The sequence below is a fragment of the Tachypleus tridentatus genome, chromosome 12 (assembly GCF_004210375.1).
Source record: "Tachypleus tridentatus isolate NWPU-2018 chromosome 12, ASM421037v1, whole genome shotgun sequence".
Taxonomy (NCBI): Eukaryota; Metazoa; Arthropoda; class Merostomata; order Xiphosura; family Limulidae; genus Tachypleus; species Tachypleus tridentatus.
This window is the reverse complement of record NC_134836.1, coordinates 85,002,910-85,015,724: the sequence shown is the minus strand read 5'-3', so window position 1 is coordinate 85,015,724 and position 12,815 is coordinate 85,002,910. Positions and strand designations below refer to the sequence as shown.

General features: G+C 33.6%; 1 protein-coding gene across 6 annotated transcripts in view; it reads right to left on the bottom strand.

Moving 5' to 3' along the window:
• LOC143233865 (rho GTPase-activating protein 12-like) overlaps positions 1-12,815 on the bottom strand; it is a 74,990-nt gene that overhangs the window by 8,246 nt on the left and 53,929 nt on the right. For 5 of the 6 annotated variants that reach the window (XM_076470685.1, XM_076470683.1, XM_076470684.1 and 2 more), the window contains 3 exons: positions 6,898-6,975; positions 6,135-6,263; positions 4,088-4,193 (listed from right to left, as the gene is read on the bottom strand). In XM_076470685.1, the coding sequence (XP_076326800.1) occupies positions 4,088-4,193; positions 6,135-6,263; positions 6,898-6,975 (313 nt within the window). Of the gene's footprint in view, positions 1-4,087; positions 4,194-6,134; positions 6,264-6,897; positions 6,976-9,974; positions 10,191-12,815 lie in introns of those variants that run through there. The other variant, XM_076470687.1, reaches the window with a different exon arrangement.

Here is a 12,815-nt window from a genome sequence, read left to right as displayed (position 1 = left end):
TCTCCTGCCAGATCTGGTTGAAAACAATTATAAGAATATCAAGAGAAGCAGGAGAGAGATAGCGCAGCATGTCATAGTGTACATCATCAGGTCCAACAGATGTACTGCCAGACCGATGAAGGGCCATTTTCAGTCCCACCAGTGTAAAGGGACAATTATAGTCAAAGACACAGTTAGTTCGAAAGGAAAGAAGTGAACACTCTGCCCGAGTCTTGATGGCCAAGAAGGTGGAGGAACAAGCAGAAGTGCTAGATACCCGACAAAAGCTTTCACCTAGAGTATCGGCAATGCTCCAGACATCAGCTACCTCTTGGCCATCAGAAAATAAGATCGAGAAGGGAACAGAATTGTAGTGCCCACTGACCTTTCAAACCCTGTCCCATATGACCTTGGAACTGGTGCTAGAAGATATGCTACTTGTGAACTTAATCCAAGATTCCTTTTGGCTTTGATGTCTTACCCACCTAGCATGTGCATGGCTTGTTGTAAAGCGATGTGATTTGAAAGTGTGGGATATCTACGGAAAGTATCCCAGGCCTGTTTTTGAGTCTTCCGTGCCATGTGGCAGGCAGGATTTCACCATGGACGAGAATATCGTGCAAAACATCTCTAGAGGTTTTAGGAATACACTGAGCAGCTATTTGTATAATACAGTCAGTTACCACTGCCACACAGTCGTCTATTGATGGCTGACTGATGATGGCAGGATCGAGTTCTGCAAGAGCAGTGAAAGTAGACCAGTTTGCCTGATCCAACATCCACCGGGGCACGTGGATAGGGTGGCATCAACCACGGCCAGTCTCTCTCAAAAGTATAGAAAAATGATCACTGCCTAGTGGATAATGGTCAACCCTCCATGAAAAATGGAAGAATAATAAAGGAGAGCAAACTAAGACATCAACAGCGAAAAAGGACTGACTAGGTGCACGAAAATAAGTGGAAGAACCAGTATTGAAAAGAGAAAGATTGTGATCAGAGAGCATATGCTCTACAGAGCGACCCCTCCCATCAATAACAGCACTTCACCAGAGGGGATGATGTCCATTAAAGTCCCACAGGAGTAGAAAGGAAGACGGCAATTGTTCAACGAGAGCATCAAGGTCTGATTGATCATACGTCTCTCCAGGGGACAGGTAGAGAGAACAAACAGTGACGGTATGACCCAAGGAAACAAGGATGGCTACGGCCTCCAAGGGTGTGTTGAGTGACAAAGACAGGGTGGGCACATGCTGATCAACCAATAGTGGCACCCCTCCATGTACTCGTCCATCACACAGCCTGTCATTTCTGTACAGAGAAAACTGCCGAATGGTGACAGTATCAGCAGGTTTTTTAAATGTTTTTTATAAGGAAAGACACACGGGATGGTAGGAAGCAATCAGTGTTTTGATATCATCCAGATTAGAACGTAAACCTCGACAGTTCCATTGTATCAAGGTGGCCATTTTTAATGACGAGTAGGCGAAGTGGCTGGAGAACTCTTCTGTGTACGACCACGTCTTTTTTCCTTACTATCCTTAGTCGGAGGAGGTCTATCAACCTCCATGGATCCTGCCCTGGGTCGATTGGGCAGGTCTTTGTTATTGGAAGGGGATTCCACTGACTGAGGACGGGAACGAATGATTGTTTTACCTCTTGGGGTGGGAGAAAAAGATGTATCAGAAGAAATGCCTGTATTTGAAACTGAAGGATGTGGATCATGAGGTTTTATGGAATGTATGGGAGGAACAGACATGGGTGTGGAAGTCAATTCATCAACCTTTATAACCATGGAGGTCAAAAGGCTTTTCATTTGTTTTGGAAACGATTCTCTTGGAGGCACAGAGAGATCTGTCGCACTCCCACTGTAGTTGTGGAATGAAGTGCAGCAGCATATGTCCGAGATGGAGTGGCGAACAGCAATTTCGAGCCTCAGGATAACTAATGTTATGAGTCGTTTTCAAACACTGCACCTCTTTTTTCCTCCAACCATTTTGAGCAAGAACGAAAGTAGGAAGGGTGAGAACCATTGCAGTTGATGCAATGTGGGTCCATGTCACATTCATAGGCATTGCGATCCTTGCCACTGCAACGAGCACATGTCAGGGAACCACAACATGATGTCTTTGAGTGGCCGAACCTCTGACACTGGAAACATCGGAGAGGGTTTGGAATGTATGGCTGTACCCTGCAAATTAGATAACCTGCCTTTTTGGTGGCAGGTGCACGTGATGATGTAAATGTCAAAACAAGGGTATTCGTTGGCAGTGTAACTCCATCTTTGCGAGTGGAGATGCACCTCACTGCAGAAACTCCTTGAGTGATGAATTCAAGGTAGCATGAGGGTAACCTCAATATGTAGATTCCCAATTGCCATTGAATTCAAGAGGAGTTCACTGTGGTGGGTTGTGGATGTTTCAACTAATATGTCTCCAGATCGAAGCTTCTTTATTGACTTTGGAGAGCCAGCAAGACCCACTAATCCCTTCTGAATAAAAAAGGTGGATAATTGCCCTAAAGGTTTTTCTGAAAGAGAATGTAATGTAAGAAAATGAGGTATGTGTGTTACAGATGTTGAAGATTGCTGCTCAGTCTTCAAGACGTGGTCTCTTACCTATTGACTGTTTTTTCACTATTTTATTTAAATTTTTTGAAGGAGGATCCATAGGAAAAAAGAAAAATTTTGGTACCCACTGACCCCACCCACCATGGAGCCATAAGAGGGGACACACTACAATGTCATGCAAGGACAATGCAGCAACGCCAGGGTTTTGTGAGCACTATACCCAAACACCAGCATCAGGCACAATGTCCACAACACCCGTTGAGAACTTCCAATACTGGTACTTGGTTGACTCTAGCCCAAGTGGACCAGCCGATTGACCCAAGGGGGGCCACCCAAAGGCCGCCCGTCTACAGGAATTCAAGGCCAAAGTGGTGTGTTAGGGTTTGACCCCTCAACCACTAGGATCCTCTCCTCCCCTTCACGGGTCGCCACACACGGCAAACACATGGGTGGATGTTTAGATCCCAGAGAAGGTAACCAGACAGAATAGAACCTTCCCTGGGAGGTCCCCTCACCACATACAAGAATCCACACCGAGGGGAGAGGTAAAGGACTGACTAGGTGCGTGAATTAAGTGGAACAACCAGTATTGAAAAGAGAAAGGTTGTGATCATAGAACATATGCTTTACAGAGCAACCCTTCCTATCAATAACAGCACTTCCCCAGAGCCCTACGAGGGTACGCACTACAAGGTCTTCCATTTACTTTAGACATAAGCAGTTGGGAAATAACACTTTCTGCCCAGGAACAAGTAAAAATTTTGTTACATAGTGAAATTCAATTACCATTTAAATAATGCAAATATGTATGCAGCAAAGTGAAATAAAAAACAGAGCTACAAAACTTAAAAACACATGTTACAATAAAATTTTTTTTAGGAATCTTAAAGCTATACAGATAAAAACAAAAAAATAACAAATCCAATCACTTTGCCCCTTTAATAATTCTCATGGGCAATAATAATTACATAGATTAAAAGTCCTGCCCAACTGTTGCAATTTAATTAAAATATAGTGATTTGAAAGTGCAGATAGCAAGTAAAATCAATTCCTTCTTGCAGGATTACATTATTCTCTGACTATAAGAGTATGTAAGGCACAGAATTTTAACATTTAAAAAAGGGTTATATATAGTATAAATCATTATAGTTGATTGAACATACGTCTGGAAATTTATTATTACACTACCATTTTACAAATAGATTTACGTGATTGAAGGTGATAATTATACTGACAAGTTAAATGGATGAGATGGTGACCTGTTCACTTTGGGCAGGATGACAGTCCATTGAAGGTTAACCTTTAGTTAACAATTAGATATCCATCATACAGCTGGGTAAATGGGAACAAGGGAGATAAAAGTCTTCCTCAAGGACACAAGAGTAAAGCCAAAGGCCAACTTTGAATTTGTTACCATTCAAAGACAAATACAAAGCATGGGGCCACTGAGTCACACTGCTCATATTCAGTTTATAATCTTCAAAGTTTTAATTTTTAAAAATATCACTTTTTATTTATCATATAAAATAAAATATATTTTACCTGAGTAGATGATTAAGCAAAAATTTCAGAGTTTCATAGTTTGGCTTTGGCAAAGATTGAACTACTTCAGTTACAGCTGCAAACTTCTTTTCCTTAGTTTGCTTTCCTTTAGAAGAGAAAATAATAAATTTTGTAAGTAAATTAAGTAGATACTTTTGTTTCTCATTAACAAAAAAGACTATTTGATACTTTCAGTTATTAATTTCTGTTTAATATTTTTTCCATTTCTTGTGTAATAAATTACATCTAGTCATGTTTTTACACAGTAAATGCATTATAAAATTTAGATTTTTAAGAAAAAAAGTCCTATTTTCAAAAATTAGTTAAATGAAAATTATTCTTACTCATTACAAAAAACTTAGTTTTGACTTTATTAATACAAAAGCCTTATGAATTATTTCCAAACAAAATATGAGTAATTGTAATAACAAGACTATTATTTTACAGAAAAAAACAAAAGTCCTGTAAACATCCTTAAATATACCTTAAAAGTGACATTTGTTATCACAGAAAACAGTGTAACACCAACATTATTAAAACATGCATAAAAACAGAGTTTAATAAATGCCTACAATCTTTTCTACTTTACAGTCATACAGTAACATTTACTAAAATTGGAGATAAGCAATAAAAACACAAAGCAACAATTAAAATATTATATTTATTTTTCTAGTCAATAATCAAAGGTTATAATATTTTTACAGGTTTCTAACTATTTTATAAACATTTCATTTGTGAAAATCAGAAAAAGGAAATGATCTAAATGGATTATAGTAAAGTTTATGAATAAATTGTACAGCAACAATAATAAAAATCATGTTAAAAATATAATGACAGACTTAAAATTTTATGTTTTATTTGTATTTAAATTGTTATTTCATTTAAAGTGAGAAAACTTCTAAAATAAAATAGCCCAAAGATATATACATGCAACAGTGAAAAAAATAACAAACGAGTCAGTAGTTCAGAAATTATAATATCAAGAAGTATCCTTATTAATTATTACTCGTAGTATTCAAAGAGACTTGGAACAATTAACAAAATAATAAGTCATTAAAATTATACTGAAAAATCTTCATCAAATGCCTTATTTGTTTGTGTTAGCAAAAAGCTACTCAAAGACCCATCTTTGCTGTTTTTCTTATAATACTGCAATCTTACTGCTGAACATGGTTTGCGTTATTTTCCACCTGGAATATGTATTAGTAGTAATTCAATAGATATTTTAATCCATCCTGTCTCAAAATGGTCTGAAATCTATTAACACCTACATTCTTAGAATATTATACTAGAGATCTACTGTATTTATTACTATAGTAGTTTTTAGTTATTCTACTGTTCGTCTTTTTTTTTGGTTCAACATCACCATTCCTTTGGGCCTTAAGGATGATAGTTACAAGTGCTATTATTATTCAGTTAAGATATTTTGATCTGTAAAACAGAAAAAAATACAACACAGGCTAAGCCACTACTGCTTAGAGCAGAAGATTGCTGCTCAGTCTTCAAGACGTGGTCGCTTACCCATTGACTGTTTTTTCACTATTTTATTTAAATTTTTTGAAGGAGGATCCATAGGAACATGGATCTAAAAACCTAAAAAAATTGAAAAATTTTATTTTTTAAACTATGAATATACCTATCATAAAATGTTCTAAACAGTTAGACTTTTTAGTTAAATTACTAAACAGAATGAGTCAGCTTTGTCTGAAACAGCACAAATTAGTAATTGGTTCATCTAACAAAACTAGCTATACTCTCACTACAATGAGAAAAGAAACTGATTAAAGCACGATACATTATCAGACTATGGAAAATTTATTTCTTATCTATGGCTTCATTTAGTAAAACTCATGATGTAGCCTTTCTAACATTATTCAAACAGCATCAGATGAATTTCTAAACAGTGATTAGTACCAAAATTTGTACAAGAGCAGCAAATATTTTCAGTAGCATACACACATGTTCAGGTAAAAAATATTTAAAAGTAATCATGTTTACCAATTCACTAGAACTTTGCCTAATAACACAAGGTGATTAACAAACTCACCAAGACCTTCTAATAATTGACCAAAAGTAGATACTGGTATTAAAGGCTCTTTCATTTCTCTGAAAAAAAGTTTTAGAGCCCCAGTCAGTATATGAATATCTTCAGTTGTCAGTAGGATAGAATAATCATCTGAAATATAAATTGAAGTATATGCAATGGATTTTGTTGCATGTTATATTTTAAAATTTCAACAAACATTTTAATAAATAATATTTATATTTATGATATTAATATTTTAGTTATAAGAATGTATACAGGAACTGAGAAAACTAATAAACTCAGAGTACAATGTATAAACCCCAAATACTTAGATTCTACTAACTGACATCTGTTCAATGCAGAGAGATGAGGATGAGGAAGTTAAAGTTAACAGGTTTAGCTGTTCATTAGCCACAAGCATACACACACAGTATTTATCAAAAATGGTTTATAGATGGACATGCTCACCAGAGAATACAGATCAACAACTATAAAATGATAATATACTAAAATAAGGCCTTCATTTCTTTTAAAATATACCATTTGTACCATCTTTAGAATATTTTTACAGCAATACAAAGTTCTTAACAGATCAAAACTAAATGTTATTGTCTTGAGCTCTTATACATGGCAATATAAATTTCTGATGCATAGTACAAGATGACAAATTACAAACTTAAATATATGTTAAAAGAAACTAAATATTTTACCACAAAATCCAACTACTAACTATTTCTAAAATATGGTGACAGTACAATGTAAGAAAACTATTTATAAAAACTACCTTGGTCAACATGTAGCCTGAGCTTTTGAATTTGTGCCAAATTTCCATTTATTCTATATATTCCATCAGTAGTGAGATCTGAAAAAGAATAATAAAAATTTTCTTTGATAAATGCAGAAAAATAGCTTTGTTAAAAAAACAATGAGTTTGTACATAAAAGTTTAGCATTACAAGAACTATCTGTATATACATTATGTTATCAGATATGTGTGGTAGTGTGCTTTTACCCACCAAACTAGGACATGAAATCTATAATAAACTGCTGTATCAGGTTTGTTAAGGTCAGCAGATACTAAAAACAGTCATTTTAAAGTCAAGATACCACGGGAAAGAAATTCACATCTATTTTAAAGACAAATATTTATTACACATAGAATTGATGCTATAAGTGTTCAAGACATTAGACCACCTACTTTGGCCTAAGTCTATAGTCAATATCTATTAATCAAATAGAAACCATAGCATGTGAATTGCTAAAGCTGCTTCCCAAAGCCAAGAATGCAAATTATCAGCACTTCTACTACTAGTAAATATTGAATGGGGGTAAAGAAATTATTATATGGTGCAATTAATCCAACTAATTATTGTTTGCTTTAGGAAGATGGGCCTAGTGTTGGTGATAGCGGCATGGAAAAACTATGCAGGGTGGTGGGAGAAATCTCATGATATATGGCTGTTTTAATTATGTTGAACTTTCCTTAAATGAGCAATTACTGCCTTATGAAATAAACTTTCTGAAGAATTCTTCACGGTCTAAAGTGATGTTATTCCACAGGGAAAAACCACCCATTTCAGTATGATAAAGCAATTCCATATGATATGCTTTGTCTAACTACAGATTAACAAAAATAAAATAGAAAAACCTCTTTTTATAAGCTAGAATGCTGGGAAATGCTGTCTGAGGGTGAGAAAGAGAGATATCTCATTACATTTGCAGCTACTTTGAAACAGAAACAGAATATTAATCTACCATATATTTATTACTAGTTGGTTGAAAGTGATAGTACCAAGGTTCTGAATTTGATTGATAAAAAAAATGCCCTTTTTAAATCAAACAAAGAACACATCACTGAAATATGACACCCTTATTTTCAAAGTGGGAAGTCCTAATGCTGTTGGTGAAACAATTTATGTATATCCATATGCAAGAACAAGACAGGAAGTTTTATTCAATGAATGGTTGTAGTACATCAAAATTCATCTACTCCTAACAGTATTATATGTTGTATGTTTCCACAATAGGCAATGTGCGACATAACAAAATGACAACAATAAGCAACATTACTTTGGAAAATGTGCTATAATAAAATTATTAACAAAGGAAGGACAGCTACAGCATTTACTTGCTGACTATGTGCTACTCAGTGCTATCATGATGCCTCGGTATCAAAATGGAATACATTATTTTTAATCATCATAATGCAAGGCTTCATTTTCTTTACTGTGTAATGACTACAACTCAAACTTTAACAGCTTTTTCTTTATATTTCCATACAAATGATATTCTCTGAAGTAGTTGTATACATTTGAATATGGGATATAACACTTTCATTATGCTAAGTTTGAGAAGCCCAAGGAATGGTGGAGAAAATGCATCTTTCTTAACTCTTTCAGCATAAGCTCAGTCCCTGGTACTGACTTTGTAACCATTTTATGTTTGTTATAGTTTTTATGCTTTTATTTTTAAATTAGTGAGCACATGTTCATGAACCTCATCACATTATCAGTAAATATTAAAAGTCTTTCATAAGCAAACGTACCTTTTTTAAACCAAGTCTTAAGGTTTGTTAAGCAATGTCTTTATTATCCGTGATGACGAGAAAACCCACTTGTAGAGAAAATTATACATGTAAAAAATGGTTGGTATGAATAGAGAAAACACTATGTAGAGGAGCAAACCATGTTTCGACCTTCTTCGGTCATCGACAGCCATTTCTTACATATATAAATATTATGCCCTTTTTTATTTTCTCATGGTACTTTTCCAATATGCAAAGTAATTTCCATTTTAAGATTAAAAATACTCTTATGCATCAGAAAATTTTCAAATATCACAAGCAAAATCCTCATAATGTCCATATAGTTTCTTATGTTTCTTAAGAAAAAAACCTTTATATTTTATGTTACTTTCTTTAACATAAGTTGATTTGACTCATCTCATAACCAACATATAAGACAGGGAAGTAAATATAAATTATGTCTTTTTCATTTTAGAATGACTAGAGATATCAAAATAAAAATGTAAATGTTTAGACTAAATAGCTTAAATCTTATAACATTATACATTTATATAGATTTATTATTTTTTTGTTATATTAACCTTTAAGCCATGCCTAGCCAGCAATATAGAAGTTACAATGAAGTGGCACATGTACACTCATGTTACTGTATCCAATAATATAAAACTGACCTTAACTTTTTGCAAAGTGATATCTTGGCTGTGTTTTAGTAGACTAGTATTTGGTAAAATACAGTCACATTTCAATTATTATAAATTGTATATGTATATAGATTATTACTAATTACAATCAAGTCCTTAAATTTTTCATAAAACATAGAACAGGAAATAAAGCTCACAGTTAAAATATCTGTACTCGTTGCTGCTTGTCTGAATTAGTGAATCCTTAAGAAATTTTACATGTGGAGGAAATGAAACAAATTTTTTTTTTTAGGTTTTGTATATACATTTGAATAACCAATAAAATCATACATTATCAATACCATAGAACTCCATTAAAATTATCAAGTTCAATAACTAAGCAGTATTTGCATTAAAAAAATACAAAATCATGAACAGACCAAAAACTCAACTTACCAGCTAGTGTCCACTAAAAGATTTGTTTGAGAGACGGTTGGTTGATTGGTTGTTTGGCATTTATTGGTTAAAGCACCTAGGTTATCTGTGCCAAACAACCAGTAAAAAATTAAAAATAAAAGTAAAATTATCAAAATATGTAAAATGGATTCATGTTAAAACTAAACAATGGCCAATTTTTGAAGTAAAAACTTAAAACAGAATTAAAAAGGCCAATGGCCCTTAAAAATTTAAAAACACAACTGAGGTGAAAAGTGTTACCATTGCCAGTGACACTGTCCAATGTCAGGAGTGAGTCCATGGTAAAAACATGTTTATAATGGTCCCATCACTCATGGTCATAACGATGGCAGGACAGTAAAATGCGAGTTATTGTGACTTAAATGTCACACACGACAGCACTAGAGCAGACAGACTTAGCTGTGGTGTCAGCAAGCTTGTTCCTGTGAATACCAACGTGGCCTGGTATCCAGAAGATCTGGATAGAAATTTTTGAAACATTGAGAAGATTCTGTTATATTTGAAAATGGCTGAGAAAATCACTAAAGGGACACACTAAGTTTCCAATGGATTATTCACATATCATATAAAAATTAAATATGTATAAAGACCATTTTCAAAAATGAAAAGAGGTGAGCAGGGATCACTGTGTTTTATTCACTAAATATTGTGCTAGCTCAGCAAACAGAAAAAGATATTTCATATTATAGCTCATCAGTATTGATAATTTAAGTTTCTAATTTGTTCACACCTACAGACTTTATATTTTGACATCAAACATCTAATTTAAACCAGTGCTGCATTCAATATAACACCTGATGCACAAAAATTGATGTTTAGGTGTGTTTGTGTAACATTTACTTTTAAATTAAAAAATTAAATAATGTATAATATGAAAATTTGAATTATAATTTACAGTTTGATACCAAACTTAATGAGATAAATTCATAGTATAATAGTTCAATAATATTTTGAATGAAAGTCAACAAATCAGACGACATGGCCTTTGACCTGTGATTCATCTAGAAAGGGTTAATACAGATTATACTGAGAATTGATATATGATAACAACATCCTCAACAACATTTACAAACATTTGTTTACTGTAACCTTATATGGTTGACTTAAGGGAAATAGAATCTTGTTTCTCTCTGAAGATCTCTCATTTAGTTTACTAATTCTATATTTTATAAATAATTCTAAATTTACAGGTGTTAAATAACACTGCCAAATTTTTCATTTCTTATGCACTTGTTTGTAATAATGAATAACCTGAGTACTCCTAATGGAGTTTACTATAATTTTTCTAAATCATTCTAAACAGAATGTGACATTTTCAGCAATTTAAGACTTCACTTAATTTTGTAGGAAAAAAATATAAAGGAATATCAAGAGATTGTTTTTCTAAATGCTGCTCAGCTCTTATTATAAATTCTTAAGACTCAAAATGAAAATGTGAATTAAGACCATCTTTTACAACTTATACAAGACTTTCTGAACATAGAAATTACATATCCATAAAGGATATAGAATGGATACGTGCATCCGCATTTACTTATTGCTCTGTTTTACCCAACTACATTCCTAATCCAGTTACAGTTCATTTACTGTAAATTTAGAAGATACTACAGAAGATTTTTCAATTATTACATTTACCCTAGTCAGTACCTCCACTACTAACATCAAACATGGTAAAGGAATTTTACAAATCTTCTTGAAATTATTTGAAAATAACCATATCAAAGGCAATTCACTAAGTTTTTTTTTAACAAAGAAGATGTAAATCAATAAGTCATGTGACAACCATGGCTAATATGAAATTGTGGTTGAATGTAATGTATCAGAACTGCATCTTAGCACTGTTTGACATTTCATAGATATTGTAATGTCACCAAAATATGACTGCTGTTAGAAAAGCTTTGTAACAGCCCTTTCTGATACAAAACATTCATATATTCACAACTCAGATCATAATGTGTCAAATCAAGGATTTAGGAATTCAAAATGAGAATATTTCTTTTACTTAATGGCACTGGAACTAAAAAGGAATAGAGATTCACTTGGTTTACCAGGATCATCCAGTAAGAGACTTTAACAAGTTATGCTAAAGACAAGGTAAACAAAGTACAGCATCTTGTAATGAATGTGCACCTAAAAATACAAATGTCAGCTGCCCAGGTACCCTAGGCAACAGTATGCAATACAATTGCCATTTGAATATAAGGACAACAGAGATTGAGTTCCCCAAATGTTTCTAATTATACAGCCTGTTCAACTGTCACACACCATAAAATAGCTGGAGAATGAAATTAGTATTCATGTTACTTCACCTGAAAACATAAAAGTCAAGTAGCTGGATGCATCGTACACTTCTATCTGGGCTATCGAAGTATTCAAACACGTCTTTGAAAATGGTAATCCTTCCACAATATGAAAATTATGAAAAGTACTCAGGATGGCATGTTATGCTTTGGACAAGATAACCTTACAACCAAATCTTCTGCAACAGAAACTAGGCTGCAGGGCTACTACCAAGATATAGTCATGGATAAAAGCACTGACAAACATAGTAACAGACTGCAATGGTATGGTGATGTTCCAGCATCATTTAACTTCTCTTGTTTAACTTGGTAAATAGTTATTTCAGAAGCTATGAAGCATACATAAAGACTTCCAAACATTAATATGGTACATTCATCCAACACATTATCCCTATCACAACAGGCCACAGGTTATGTATCAAACTATAGAATAATGAAATTACAGCATAGAAAGTCCCCCTAGTGGTTTCCTTAGCCCTTTTAATTTGTTAAAAAGCCTCCTTGTTCTTTTGAACCAAGATTTCAAGGAGGTTGTTTGTGTCTTTAGTCTGCTCAAAATTTCATATTTTTTTAAGACCTAAATACAGCTTAATTAAAAAGCTTGATAAATTATAGTGGAATTCCATGGTATCCATATAGTAATTTATGATTTTTTTGGTTATTCAACTGTATATATATAAGACGTAAAAAAACAATTTCAGATCTTTTACACACAAAATTTTAAAAGGCTCAGTAACCTGCATCAAGTAGCTACAGAGTTCAAAGGTCATTGCTAGAGGAGA